Source organism: Symphodus melops (genome assembly GCF_947650265.1).
Source record: "Symphodus melops genome assembly, chromosome: 1".
In the NCBI taxonomy this organism is placed as follows: domain Eukaryota; kingdom Metazoa; phylum Chordata; class Actinopteri; order Labriformes; family Labridae; genus Symphodus; species Symphodus melops.
Window position 1 is genome coordinate 2423098 of NC_136691.1, and position 13996 is coordinate 2437093.

The window sequence follows — 13996 nt, forward strand, 5'->3', positions numbered from 1 at the left end:
ATTTACATAACCCCGCCCACGCGGTGACGTCATTCACTTTTACATATCCAGTTTTACTTCGTAATATTGGCTTATATCAGTCTGCAATACTTGTAATAAAATGTCAGTATTTCCTAGCGCCAATTTATTCATGTTTTTTCATGACTTAATCTACTTTTATGGTTTTGTTAAATATTGTTTTTCCCCCAATATTTTTATTAAATTGTCTAACAGCTTGTTCAAACCTATTCTAAACCAACAAATATATATATATATAACAGCAGCAACAAATTACACATGGCAGTGAGAGGAGGTGTTACAGAAAGGTCACCAGCGATGATTCAGACTTTTTGTGAGATGGTGGCACAGAGAGAGAACAGCTCAGCATACTTCAGAGAGGTCTGCCAGATCTGCAAAATTGCATCAGTCTTGGACATATTACAAGGGAACTATAGTTCAAATATTACAAAAATTAGAATTACATAAACACACCCACCCTCTCATCTCTTCTTCTTTCTTTTATTTTTTTTTTATTTCTTGCAGTTTATGGTGGCGATGTTTTAAAACCTTTCACCAGCTGCAGAGTTTATGTTGCTTCTAAGGAGCCAATGAGTCTAAAAACATCAGATCCATCTCTAAACATCTTTCCCATGCAGTGAAGTCTTTTTTCTTGAATTTCCCTCGGGATCAATAAAGTATCTATCTATCTTTTTTTTTTCCCTTTTATTTTATCTTCAACTCGTATGCGCTCGCAGCCCTGCTTCACTGGCGCCCCTGGAAGCGGATTATCCCTCAGGCCTTTCTGGAGCGATGTGATCGGTTTCTAAGTTAAGATGGCAAAAAAGCGCCACTTACTTCTGCTACTTTTTATGTGAATACATATTAAAGTCTCAAACTAACTTGTATGTTTCTTTTTAAAAAGGAATATCCATTTTTCTCTTAAAAGTGTATTTTTCAAAACTACCTGAACGCAGATACGGAGAGTCGGATCGACTTTTATGGACTGTCGACCTAAAACTATGAGGAAGCTCTAACACGTCTGTAACTATGGAATAAATTCAAACACGACGACTGACTTATTTGTCATTGCAGAGTTCAGTATTTTGGAAAAGCAATGAATCCTGAATGTCCACTCCCCTGCATGTCGCCCTTCAGCTGTTTGTTTAGTGTGTCCGCCGTTGTTAGGTTACTCTGTCCGACCGCTCCGCTCCTCACGGGGAATGTTAAGTGAAGCTCTGCACATTCTTGGCCCAGAGATTGTCCAGGAGCTGACATACAGTGAGTGGCCTTTAATGTGGAATAATACATGAAAATACATTCAAATGAAGACTCTCTCTCTTCATGTCGACGTCGTTAAAAAAAAAAAAAAAACAGAGGTATGAATGTTCTCACGGTTCCTCCTGTTGTTCATCAAAAGTCAAAGAAGTGTCAAATCAGAGTCTTGATGTGTCAGTGGACTGTTTGCTGATCTATTCATGTGAAAAAATAAGTCACATTTGTAAAGCGATATTGACCCCAAGCAGCAAATCTCCATCGCTGAAAAGTGAAATGTTAATGGTAAACTGTAGCTCAAAGCTCTTTCACACTGCAGGTCGAGTGAAGAGTCAATCAGAGGTAACTAATCCCACTCATACACATTCACACGCCACCGACGAAGCAGCGGGAGCAACTCAGGGTTAAGTGTCTCATGAGTAGAAGCTGGAGATCGAACCCTCGACCTTCCGGACGAGAGACGACCGACTCTACTGAGCCACAGCTTTTTTTTAAGCTTTGTCCAAACGAGCTGAACCTTTTTTTGAAGATTTATTTGTGAACTTTGAAGCTGCAGAAGCTTGACGTCAGTTTCCTGTCGACCGACTCTACTGAGCCACAGCTGCCCATAATACTAAAGCTTCACATGCAGAAGTGCAATAGTTGGACCACCAAACTCATCTCGTTTAGTTTTGCAGATTCCTCTGTCGTCTTCCCAAAGATAACTGAAAGGTTGAGTCGGAGGCTTTTTTCTTTAAAATGAACGATAAGCAAAAATAAAGCAGCTCAATCATCACTTGTACGTACGCTGATATACAGCTTTCAGTGGTCCCGTCTCTGTGTTACAAATATATTAACGTATATGCACAAACTATGAGATCGTCTGTTCAGGACTGACCTACATCAGACGACTCATTAACATCAGCTCGAGAAGAGTCTGACATTTTCAATGGGTTAATCATTCTGCTGGATTTAAACCATAAAGCTGAATTTCACTTTCTTTTTTTTTTAAGCTTTGTCCAAACGAGCTGAACCTTTCTTTGAAGATTTATTTGTGAACTTTGAAGCTGCAGAAGCTTGACGTCAGTTTCCTGTTTGTACTGCAATACTTCTCAATACTTCCTGTTTGTACTCTTCACTTCTCAGAAAACACCCACACGAGGTCATCAACAGGTTTCAGACTAATTTCATGTTTTCTGAGTGAAAACGGTCTTTGTCTATAATAACAACGCACAGTGATTGGTCATCGACTGGAGCTATCGCGATGTGTTTAAGTGCAACTTTTTGGCCAGGACAGGCGTTGTGCGCCGACGCCACGTGCAGCCTTTAGAGACCTGAGCGAGGATCAGAGTAACTTTGAGCCAAAGTTGGAGATTCAAAATAAATAAAATAAAAAAATTATTATTTATCTTATTTTACCTAATTTTATTTCATATTTTTACCGTACCGTATTTTTTTTTAGCACCGTGGGGAGGGGGGACACGACATATAATTGACAATAAAAGTAAACCTTGAATCTTGAATAATTTATAAAAATAATTCAGTTGTAAATACTTTTGTTATCAGTTAAATTCAACAGCTGGATTTAAGCTCACAAAGAAGCTTTTTTTTTATTGTCCCTTTGTTTACTTTGGACAAATAATCTTTTTAATTTAATTTGTAAAGCTTTTTATTGGGCTATTTTCAGTCAGAAATCAGGGAGAGAGAAAGAGTGAGGAAGGATTCAAACCCAGGCCGTCCACTTTCAGGGACCGTAACCCGTGTATGTTTGGCCTGTCATGTTAAATTTGAATCTTAATGTCTTGTTTGATTTGTTGTACAGCTGGATGCTGCTGATGTTAATCTACGATCTCTTAGTGTCGCTTTGAAAACACGTTTTTCAATTAAACATTTAAAAAGCAGACTTTGTGTGTTTTTATATGTGAATGATTCTGGTGCTATGAAAGTGCAGACAAACAACAACAACAACTCTTAAAGTCCACACGTCTGTTAAAGTCCTCAACGGGATTCGAGCTCGCAACTTGGCGTTAATAAAGTAAGAAGCAGAAGTAAGAAAAAAACCATCCTTCTTCCTTCTGCAGGTCATCTGAAATATATTCTGTTGAAACAAAGCATGTGTGGGCTTTTGATTGCCCTTTGTCCTTTATGAAAGTCCCCTCGATAACCACCAATCATAAGTCACTCAGAAGCGTGGCAGGAAGTGCATAAAGGTCAACTCGTCGTGTTTACAACATGCGAAACCTTAAAACCACATGTGAAGCGATTTTTACAAAGTTAGCCACGAGCACACGCCGGACCTGGTCGAGTAGTTTGAACATTAATGTGTTTTAAATTAAACCTTAAAATCTTTAAAATCAGCACACCTGTAGTGTGTTCTGAGTGTTTAAAGCTCGACGCTCAGCGAGGACTCAATGACCTAAAAACTTCAAAGGCCTCGGTTAGCTCGGCTGCTGTTAGCCAACGTTCCCCTTCAGTTCTCAGAAAACATGAAAAAACAAAAAAACCCTCCAGATGTTCGACCAATACGTCTGTTCGTGTGTGCTGTCAAACATCCCTTCGATTATCTGCTAAACAACACGTCAAGACACCAAGTTACAACTATCAAATCGAGCTTGTCAGAAGTTTAAAGTTGGGTTTTTCTTGTGAGCTGTCTTTGAAAGCTCAGATCGGCCTCGAGGTTAAAAGGTGAAGTCGGCAGGAAACAGAACGAAGAGGCCTTCCTCATCACTGAACTCTAAATCTGATCGGCCATCCTTGAAGGTGTGAATGTATAAACTGTACGTACACTGGTTGAGTCTTCCTGTATTTATAATTGTTGTCTGCCCTTCACTTATTGTTTGTAAATCGTCTCTTGACACTCTTGAAAATGAGCTTCTTTTTTTTTTTTATCTCATTGCGTGTTATTTCCTGGTTAAATTAAAATTACCTGCAAACTTGCAATATTTAAACTTCCTCTACGCACTTCTTCTTCTTCTTCTGCATCTCAGGGGTGAAAAACAATCACTGCTGATCAGCAGTTTCTGGTCTCTGTCGGTCGCTGTGGGGAGGAAATGGAAAATTCGAGCTTTGACAGCGTTCATGTCTTCATGACATTTCAAACTGAATCGCTGCCCTGAATTATGCAACAAGGTCACACAGGAAGCAGAAGCAGCGTCTCTCAATAAAAACAGAGAACAGAAAACTTCAAGAAGTCACACCGAGCTTGAGAATAGAAGAAGAAGAAGAAGAAGAAGAAGAAGAGAGTGAAGAGTTACGATGAGTGAGCTGAGACGGATTACATTTTCTTTGTTTCTCACTGCGCTGCTTCACTTTGCAGGTAAGATCTCACACGTCTAGGTGTGTGTTTTACCTCGTCGACTTTACTGAACTTTTGGAGGTCACAGTTTAAAGATAAGATAATCAAGTCGGCAAAAACGTACCAGGAGGTAAAATTAAAGGCAGAAAGTAAGAGGTGATGGCTTTACAACCTTAAGTGACAATCGCAGAATTATGTTTGACGAATTTCTAATTTTTCAAAGCGAGCTTTTTCCTTAAATATAAACGATGAACTTGCACAAAGTAACATTGCTCAGTCGTCAGTCACAATACAAGACACACTGATGAACTTCATCCCCCTCTTTGTCTCTTTTGTTTACTCAATACTTTTGAATGAAGACTAAATGCTAACCTGCTAAATCAAATCTCCTTACATGCTCATTCACTCATTTAAATTTCATTATTTTACATTTATACACACTCACGTTTTTATTTCTGACTTAAGTGTGTGCTATTAAAATGGCTCTCTTAAAATGCATTGCTTTCTTTTATTATTATATTTTTTTCTTGCTTTCTCTTATGGTTATTGTTGATTTATTTTCTATATTTCCTCATATTGTTTTTTTTTTAAGCTCTCCCGCACTTATTATTCTTGTTTAATGTTTTCTGTTTTTGTGTAACTGTCTTTTTTGGTGCAAATAAATAAAAATAAATCATGTGGGCCTCCTTACACGTGTGGTGGTCAGCGATTCAAGAGTCTGTTGGAATCCAGGCAAAATATCTATCAAAGGATCATCATGTGTCCCGACACATATATTCCTCTTTTTCCCAACAGATTCCTTTTTTAATTCTCTCTCTTGACTTTCATTTACAAACTTCAGTGAACACAGGGCACAGACAGTGAGTGCGGTCAGAGTCCTTGAAATTCAAAATGAATCGTTTCGTTGCAGCGGGTGAAAATCAAACCCTCTTCCTCACCGTCGGAAGCGGAGACGAAGTGGCTCTGCCTTGCGGGAACGCGATCGACGGTCGGCAGGAATGCGACGGAACTTCTTGGGACTTCAACGGTTTGACCATCACGACGGGACGGATGAGTGAAAACGCTGAATCCGACAGACTGAGCGTCACGGAGCGCCACTGCTCTCTGGTCATACGGAACGTCACACACGAGGACGTTGGTCATTACGTCTGTCACCGTTTGACGTCAGAAGACAGACGACCTCTGAACCCTCTGGTTTCTCTGTCGGTTGTGACCAGTGAGTATTTACATTTTCATGCCTTTTTGTTTTAAAGTAGTAACATGAAACTGTTAAACTGTCGTCGTCTCTTTCACTCTGCAGTGACCGAAGAGAGGAAAACAGATTCTTGGAACTTACGCTGCTCGGTGGCGACGTATGAACAATGTAGGTACAGAGTGAACTGGCTGTATCAGGGTATTAATGTGAATAAACACCTGGAAAGTACAGCATTATTTCGGTTTCGCTGCTATGCTTTCTTTGTATTAGAGACTAATCATTACATGTACAAATCAAGATATGAGTCGCTGCAGTGTGAAGTGACTGACGGTGACAAAGTGCAGCTGTTTCCCTTCAGACGTGGGCGCTCAGGTGAGAAAATGTTCAGCTCAGAGACTGTTTATAAAGATGGACAGAGAAGCTGTCGCCTGGTAGTGAAGCCAAAAGTGTCTCATTGGATCAAAGTGGGAAAAAAGCCTGAAACTCAACCGCAGAAAACAAACAAAAAAAAAAGGCAAAATTAGGGTTTCTTTTCAGTCCTGCGAAAGTCCAAAATCAAAGTCAAAATGGCGAGGAAAATCAACATAGGAACACGGGGAAGGTTAGACAGACACAAGGAGGAAGTAAGACAAGAAACTTTAAAAGACGACACTCGGAAAATACACACAGGGAAATTCAGGCCTCGTCCACACGAAGGCGGATATTTATTAAACGAAGGTTCTCCTCCTCTGTTTTGAAATATAATTCTGTCTCCTCGTTAAATTCTCAAAAACATCTTCATCCGCTTGGAAACGCAAAACGTAGCCTTACGCCTGTCACGAGCATGAAAAAGCAAACATTTTCTCGCCCTCTTCAAGTGACCATTTCGTTTACAAAGTTGTCCATTCACGCGCCTCGGCTCGTCGTCGGAGTGGGAGAGTGTGTGTGTCCAGCTAGCCATGCTAACACCAGCGCTAGTTTGCTCACGTCTGATATTACAATCTTTTCATGTATACTGAAGTGACTGCGTCGCTTCTTTTTATAAGGTTACGCAACGCTCAAAAGATCAGATGAAATTGGCTTCAGCTCGCTTTACCGGATCAGCAGAGAAAAGTGGAGATAAAAAGTTAATAAAAACTATAAATACAGCTGTTGAACCTTTCCTTTTCCTCAGTCAGCGTCTAAAACGGGAGGGTTTTTGGCTTCATTTTGGTAAAAGGGAAGCAGGCTGTCCATATTTATATACAGTTAAAAATATAAGCTGTTTAATGTTGTTGTTTGAAGTTGGACTGAGAGATTACCAAACACATTTGATGCTGAATGGATTATGTGTTAATCTGGTTTCAGGTGAGGAAGAGAGAATGACGCCAAATAAGTCAACAACAACAACAACACCTAGAAGGGGATTTAAAAGAACATCGATGAGCACTATTAAAGCAGGTAATGGCGATACCGTCATCTAAATACTCACATTTAAAAAAAAAAAAACAGCGTGTGCTGACAGCTGAAATCACTGAACTCCACTTGTTCTTTATTGACGCTGCCAAGACAATGACTGTTGTTTGAATTTGAGCTTTTACACTAAATAACAACAGTAGTCATACTGTCTATTCTCTCTGCAGCCCAGTGGAGGTTGATCGTTGTGTCTGCGGGTTTGTCGGCCCTCGTAATAGCTGTCGTGGCGGTCAACGTGTGGGCAAGAATTAAAGGTGAGAACCTTCACAGAACGACCTGCGTTTTCTGCACGGTGACGTCGTCTGTGCGACTGTTTCAACTTGTTGATTCGTTGTGTTGTTCTGGTTTTTTTTTTCCCCACAGGTGGATGACGTTAATGATGAGCCGTGAAAGCATCAGATCCTCTGCAGAAGTCATCAGCGTCACCGTATGACTTGAAGTGGATTTTGAAGTGGAAGAACAGGTCTAACATCATCGGGGTCATGTATGTTCACGTGGTGCATTAATGAAAGGGGATTCATAAAATGGTGACAGTTGTTCTGTGCGGGTGCTAAGCAATGTTTAAATGTTTGCTGTAACAAACTCACTGACCTAAAAACTTCAAGTGGTGAACTTTGGATTCCAACAGAGCTGTTGCTGTTTAAACCACACTTGGAGTGAAATACTTCCTGTTCATTTCCCAGAAAAATCCCGCATGACAGACCTCAGAACAATTGTGGCGGTCGAGGCGTTTGACTATACTCACACGTTTGTTCATGTTTACTGTCAGAGATCGTCTCTGTAGTCTGATCAACAACAAAAGGTTTGCAAACTTTAACCTGCGTCACAATTCGCACTTTGTCAACGTCCAAGTTTTGTTTTTATTCTTTGCTGGATGTCGGAAACTTCACGGTGAAACCATTGGATTGTTCATTCTGTAGTTTTAATGTCACGCCATGAGATTAGCTCTGGTATATGCAGAAAACCCTCTACTATTAATTTGCTGTTATCAGGACAAGACTTGCAGGATCTTTGTTGATCTGATGTGGCTTCATCTCATCTATTTAGGGCAAATGTTTCGAATAATGGACAGAATAAACATTTTAAAAGCTATGTATGCTGTTTTCACTGCTGGAATATGTGTAAAAAAAACACCTAAAAATGAAATTTAAAAACTGGAGATTTGTGTTTTGCATTCAAATGAATAAACATGATTATTATCTGAGAAGAACAAGTCAGTTGGGCTTTGCATTTTTCTGCAGAACATTTGCGATGGAGAGCTGGAGAGGCAGCTGTTACAACAAGTTCTTCACAAAGTACAAAATGCACTCTTTGACTTGAAACAGTGAATTCAGAAAAGACTAAATACTGTCCATGCTCTGTTGGAGCTTTTTGTTCTTTGTTATTAAGCATTTACTTTAGTTTGTCTTTATAAACACTAGGGGGCAGTGGGCACCTCACCAAACACGTGTGCTCAGGGGAACCAGGTGTCAGTAACAGTGGAAGGAAAAAAAAGGTTTTTAACAGGTCAAATGTTGGTTTGTTTTGCCTGATCTGAATTAAAATGAGGTTAAGGGATCACTTCCAATGTTCTTATTGTTTACAACCAACAGGAACGATAATGCTCCTTTCATTGCAATACAATTCAATAAGCACAGAAGAGCACAAATGTGTAAATATATTGCCATAGCGATAATTATAGGTTAGGAGTTAGGTTGGATGAAGGGTGCAGCATTCTCAGGGGACAAAGGGTATCAAGAAGTTCTTAAAAACCTCCTTAAAAACACACAAAAGAGTTCTATAAATGCCCTCGAAGACAGAGTGATACGCTTAGGATAAAAGGGGGACCAGTGAAGTGAAAAGCAATCATGATATTTTATAAAAAGAAAAGTCTTAAAAGTGCTCTGCATTGGATGAACTAAAGCTCTCTAAACAAATGAAGCATATATTAAGTGCTTAGTTTAAATTAATTAAAACATCACAAAGAGATAATAAATAAGTGCTTTAAAAGAAAACAACAATCGTAAGTTTATATGCAACCATTTATTTAAATCCATGATTCACCAGGCTGTCTGAGGTTATGTGCTGTCTCTTTAGTTTGTTTGTGGCTAACTGAACTTTAAAGTCATCGGTCCCAGTTCATCATTCTGCCCTCTGATTCAGATTCACAGGAGACAAATCTTCCACTCATCATTTCATCTGTTTGATAAAGTCGGTCATAGACACTCAGACACTCAGACGTGTTGTTTATTTATAGAGCACTTATTGGTAATCTACCAGCATCACTTGCCTCCTCATCTGATGATCACCATCAGACTGGAACAAGTGACGGGTTTAATGCTGCACATCCTGATCTCACTCTGAACACATTGGAAAACACATTCAGTACAGAGTTGACTTATTCTCCTGGATTTATAATCTGTATGTTTTTGGTTTTGATGTTTTTGGGGATACTGGAGAAGTCTGGTTTGACTTACTTCACCTGCTGCTGCGACACTGACCTCAGACTAGCCGAAGAAAATGGATGGATGGCCTGCAGGACTCTCAGATGTGTGTGTGTGTGTGTGTGTGTGTGTGTGTGTGTGTGTGTGTGTGTTACTAACTGAGTGCATGCAGGTTCCTGTGACAGGATACAAACAGTTTGATCTGCTGATATGCTGCACAGCTTCAGTTCTGTGGCCTCAAAGTTAAACTTTTAAAACTTCTTGTGTGCATGTTATTTCTTCTACTCGCCATCCTGTTTATTTCAGCCAAAAAGACAAGACGACACTTTGACGCCATAACTCCAGACGAGACTGACCCTCCTGGGTGAGCGGTGTGCAGAATAACACCTGAGATCCTGCAGACAGATACGTGACTATTCGTGTTGACACACAGAGCTCTCTACCTCCCATTTAAAGTCAATGCAGATCGCCCCGCTCCGTCCACTCTGTCAATAAAATAAATACAAAATCCACTGACTGATTTATTTCCAGAATAAAACAGGGTTCAGAAAAATCACCTTATGTGTGTTTGTAAGGTTCATATAGAGTTGTTTTTTTAACTACATACATCGCATCATCTCACACTGTCAGATGTGAATCTGTAAACTTACAGCAGGAACTTATCTGTCTCCTGATAAATAGAATTTAAAATCCTTCTCCTCACTGACTCACCTCTCCTTTTCCGGGAGCTCCTGAGCTCTCTTAGGTTCCTCGGGAACCTAAGAGGCCTGCCCACACAAACGCCCCCATCCTATCCTATCCTATCCTACCCTTCTTTCTGCATCTTGTCCCATCTCCTCCATCCCATTTCAAGCCCAGCACAGTTTAGCAGATGGCTGTTTCATCATGAGCCTTCAAGATTTCTGCCTGTTAAAGGGAAGTTTTTTTCTTGCCACACTATGACGGGTTAAGATGGACTCTTGTAATATAGCCATAAGTAAGGTCCTCTACCTGCTTTTTGAATTGACTCTATACAAATAAAGATTGGTTTAGTTTCCAGCCCTGCTCTCCGTGCTGTGGAGGGAGAACGCAGCCCGGTGGGAGTTGAGAAACGAGGGTGCTCGGAGCTGTAGCAGACTCATATCAGGTGGAAGATCGGGGTGAGACAAACCATGAAGGAGACGTGTGAGACGGTGTGATGGTATCACTGGTGACAGACAGGAACTACCGAGCTGAGAGGAGCGCCCCCCCCCCCCACCCCCTCCACTGACTCTGTTCTCACACATGAAAAACCCTCATGTGGTTGAATTGGTTTTGACCAGCGCTCTGCTGCATCTGTTCACACGTTCTTACGAAAAGACTTCCCCTTCAGTTCTCAGGAAGGGCAGACACGCTGTACCAACCAACTTCTGACTAATAAAATCACCTTATCTCTGTTGTTTGTCTGTGTCGTCCAGGTCGTCATGGTAAATTAAAGCTTGATTCAAAGGAAGCTGCACTTGGTTCAAAGTCACCTTTGGATCGAAAAAGGTCAAAGGTCAGACTGCACGTCTTCTGTTCTTTGCAGTCTGGACTTTGAGCAGATTCACTCGTCACTTCTTTGTCCTGGTTCGCTGCCGGACATCTCTAATAACAAGAAACATCATCTAAAGACACAAACTGCAAATTCACTATCTTCCAGCTTTAACGTCTTCTCTTTGAAACACCGCTCAAGAGTGCATACAGTATAAAACGTCAGGTTAATTAGGATCATTTGGCTCACAAACACTCAATCTGTATGCATGTGCACTGAGGGCCTTTTCATCCTCTTCTTCGTGTTTTTTTTTTTTTGCCCTTCGCTGAATGTCATCGCCTACTCTCTGCTTCCAACGTTTCCTGTCTTTCTTCGGCTGTCCTATCCAATAAAACTGAAAAGGCCCTGAAATAGAGTGAGAGAGAGAGAGAGAGAGAGAGAGAGAGAGAGAGAGAGAGAGAGAGAGAGAGAGAGAGAGAGAGAGAGAGAGAGAGAGAGAGAGAGAGCGAGAGAGAGAGAGAGAGAGGAACGACATACAGGAAAGGAGCCACAGAGTTGAACCAAGGATGCACGCTTGGAGGATGACAGCCGAATCACAAGGCTACCTGCAGAAACTTCTTAATGAGCTTCAATTTATGATCGCTGCAAGTCACAGTGCGAGAGTAAAGAAACATTCAAGAAATAAAAAGTACTTTAAATGATAGTTTACTTTTTTTTTGACACCTTTGGGAAACTTGAAGAGAAGACTCAAAACACACTCAGGGTAAATTTGAGGAAATGACATCATGCCAAGAATGGGAAGTAAAAAAAAAAAAAAGACAGCCCAACTTTTGAAACTCGGACAGTGTGAGCGTGACAGAGTTAGACGAAGACGGACTCGGGATGGATCAATTCAAATGGTTTCAAACTGCTTGTTTTCTCTCAGTTCTGCTGCAGCTTACAGGTAAGAATATTAATATATTTTTAAAAGTCACACACTTAAAGAAAGACATCATAAAGGCGCTTCCTTTTAGTTTTTATTGACCAAATGAAACAAATCAGTCTTCAACACAAAGAGCTTGATGAAGCTACAGAATGACAGAGGAAGACAAGTCTTCTCCATCTTATGGTTCGATGAACATGAGAGACACTTCAGTTTTTTTTCTCATTATTTCTCTCATTTATTCAACAGACACTGTCATTGTCAGAGATGGAGAAGACGCCATTTTGCCTTGTGAAAACGCAATCAAAGCTCAGAGTGACTGTGGCAGCACCACATGGGTTTTCAGTCTTTTAGAAAACCATTCATTACCGCTGGTTACAAAAGGAAAGATTGAAGAAAACCTTGGACCTTTATCAGACGGACTGAGCGTCACAGCCAACTGTTCTCTGGTCATAAAGAAGGTCACTCATGCCGCTGTCGGTTGTTATGTCTGCGAGCAGCACAAATCAGGGAGGAAGCAGCTTCCAGATGCTCGTGTTCACCTTTCTCTTCTCACCAGTGAGTATTCAGATCATCACATGTTATCAAACTGTCAACAATATGGAAGAACTATGATCACGTTGAGTGCGTTCACGTGCACTTAAGTATCCCGTTTCTGTCTCTGTGCATGTCAGTGTCCAACATCCACATGTCAGAAATCGATTTTGCTACTGAGAAATAGACGCTGTGGCATGTTTACGCCTGACAGCCAAGCGATGATTCAGATATACGAACGTGTCGGATGCAAAGAGGGCAACAAAGAAACGGAGTTTCCCAACATGCTGAAGAAACATTACGACCTGACCAACAATTCAGTGACTAAACTGTAACCACATATGACCTCTCGCCATTGATTGGATATTAAAGGAGACATATTAAATCCTTTTTTCCACCTTTTCAAACACTCCCCCCTGTGCTCTAAATGAAACATCAGTGTTTCTGTGTTTTAGTCCAAATATAACATGAATCAAGCAGCAGAAACCAGCTCTCTCTGAATGCTCTGTTTTGGTGTGTGTCTCTTTAAATGCAATAAGCCCCGCCCCCTGAGTTTTCCCTGTAGACGTCACTCCTCTTTAGTGAGAATAAAAATGGCAGACCTGTGCTAAAGTTTTTCTCTAAGCTGGAGGTGGAGTCTAAGAGAGGAGATACCAGGGGAGGGAATCGAACTTGTGATGTCACAAACCGAGAAAATTTGAAACAGAGCGTTTTTCTCTTTGTGGTAAGACTTAAACAGATCACAAACAAAAGACTGGATGGATTTATTTCAAATTTTGAGGGTTGATAGACACTCAGGTCACCTAAATACATGTTCAAAAACCCTGTAAAAGCCCTTTAACTTTGGGCTGGGAGTTTCCTCATCCCAACATGCAGACTCACAGGTACACACAAACAAAAACCAATTCAGACAGAATTAAAAAACATGGCAGCTTGTCGTACAAAAAATAAAAAAAAAACAGAAAAAAAAATAAAAAATAAATGAAATTCACCAGTGAACTGAACCGTGGATGGTGTACATAATGATTAGTTATTTAACCTGGATACTGAAGTTCACGTAAACAGACTTATGGAAGGATTCATTCTCTTATTGTCTCTTTCATCATGTCTCCATGTTCACCAGTGACCGAACACAAGAGCAGCGACTACTCAGCATTGCACTGCTCCGTGTCAACTCGTGAGCGATGCAGGCACACGGTGAAGTGGCTCTATAAGGGTGAATCTGTGGATGGACGCCAAGAAGGTGTGACGTTGTGTCAGTCTCCCTGTCATGTCTCCGTGTCCTTACCGACGGATCTCATCATGTACAAATCAAGATTTACCTCCCTGCAGTGTGAAGTGAGCGCCGATAAGCGAGTGCAGGTGTTTCCCCTCAGACTTCCGCCTCCAGGTGAGGATCATCGGCGTGGATATAAACTCAAAATCCCTTCGACTTCACGTGTTTAGAGGACGGATCTTTGTTTCTGTTCCT

At 40.8% G+C, this 13996-nt stretch overlaps 1 protein-coding gene across 1 annotated transcript; it reads left to right on the plus strand.

Moving 5' to 3' along the window:
* Nucleotides 1-4485: 4485 nt before the first annotated feature.
* Nucleotides 4486-7789, plus strand: LOC306833383 (uncharacterized protein; the record flags this gene model as incomplete). The annotated part of the gene is made up of 6 exons (XM_079358621.1): nucleotides 4486-4546; nucleotides 5436-5741; nucleotides 5826-6092; nucleotides 7047-7139; nucleotides 7322-7408; nucleotides 7518-7789. 6 exons carry the CDS (start codon nucleotides 4486-4488, stop codon nucleotides 7523-7525), a joined length of 822 nt encoding a protein of 273 aa, XP_079214747.1. The 3' UTR covers nucleotides 7526-7789.
* Between the last annotated feature and the right edge of the window lie 6207 nt (nucleotides 7790-13996).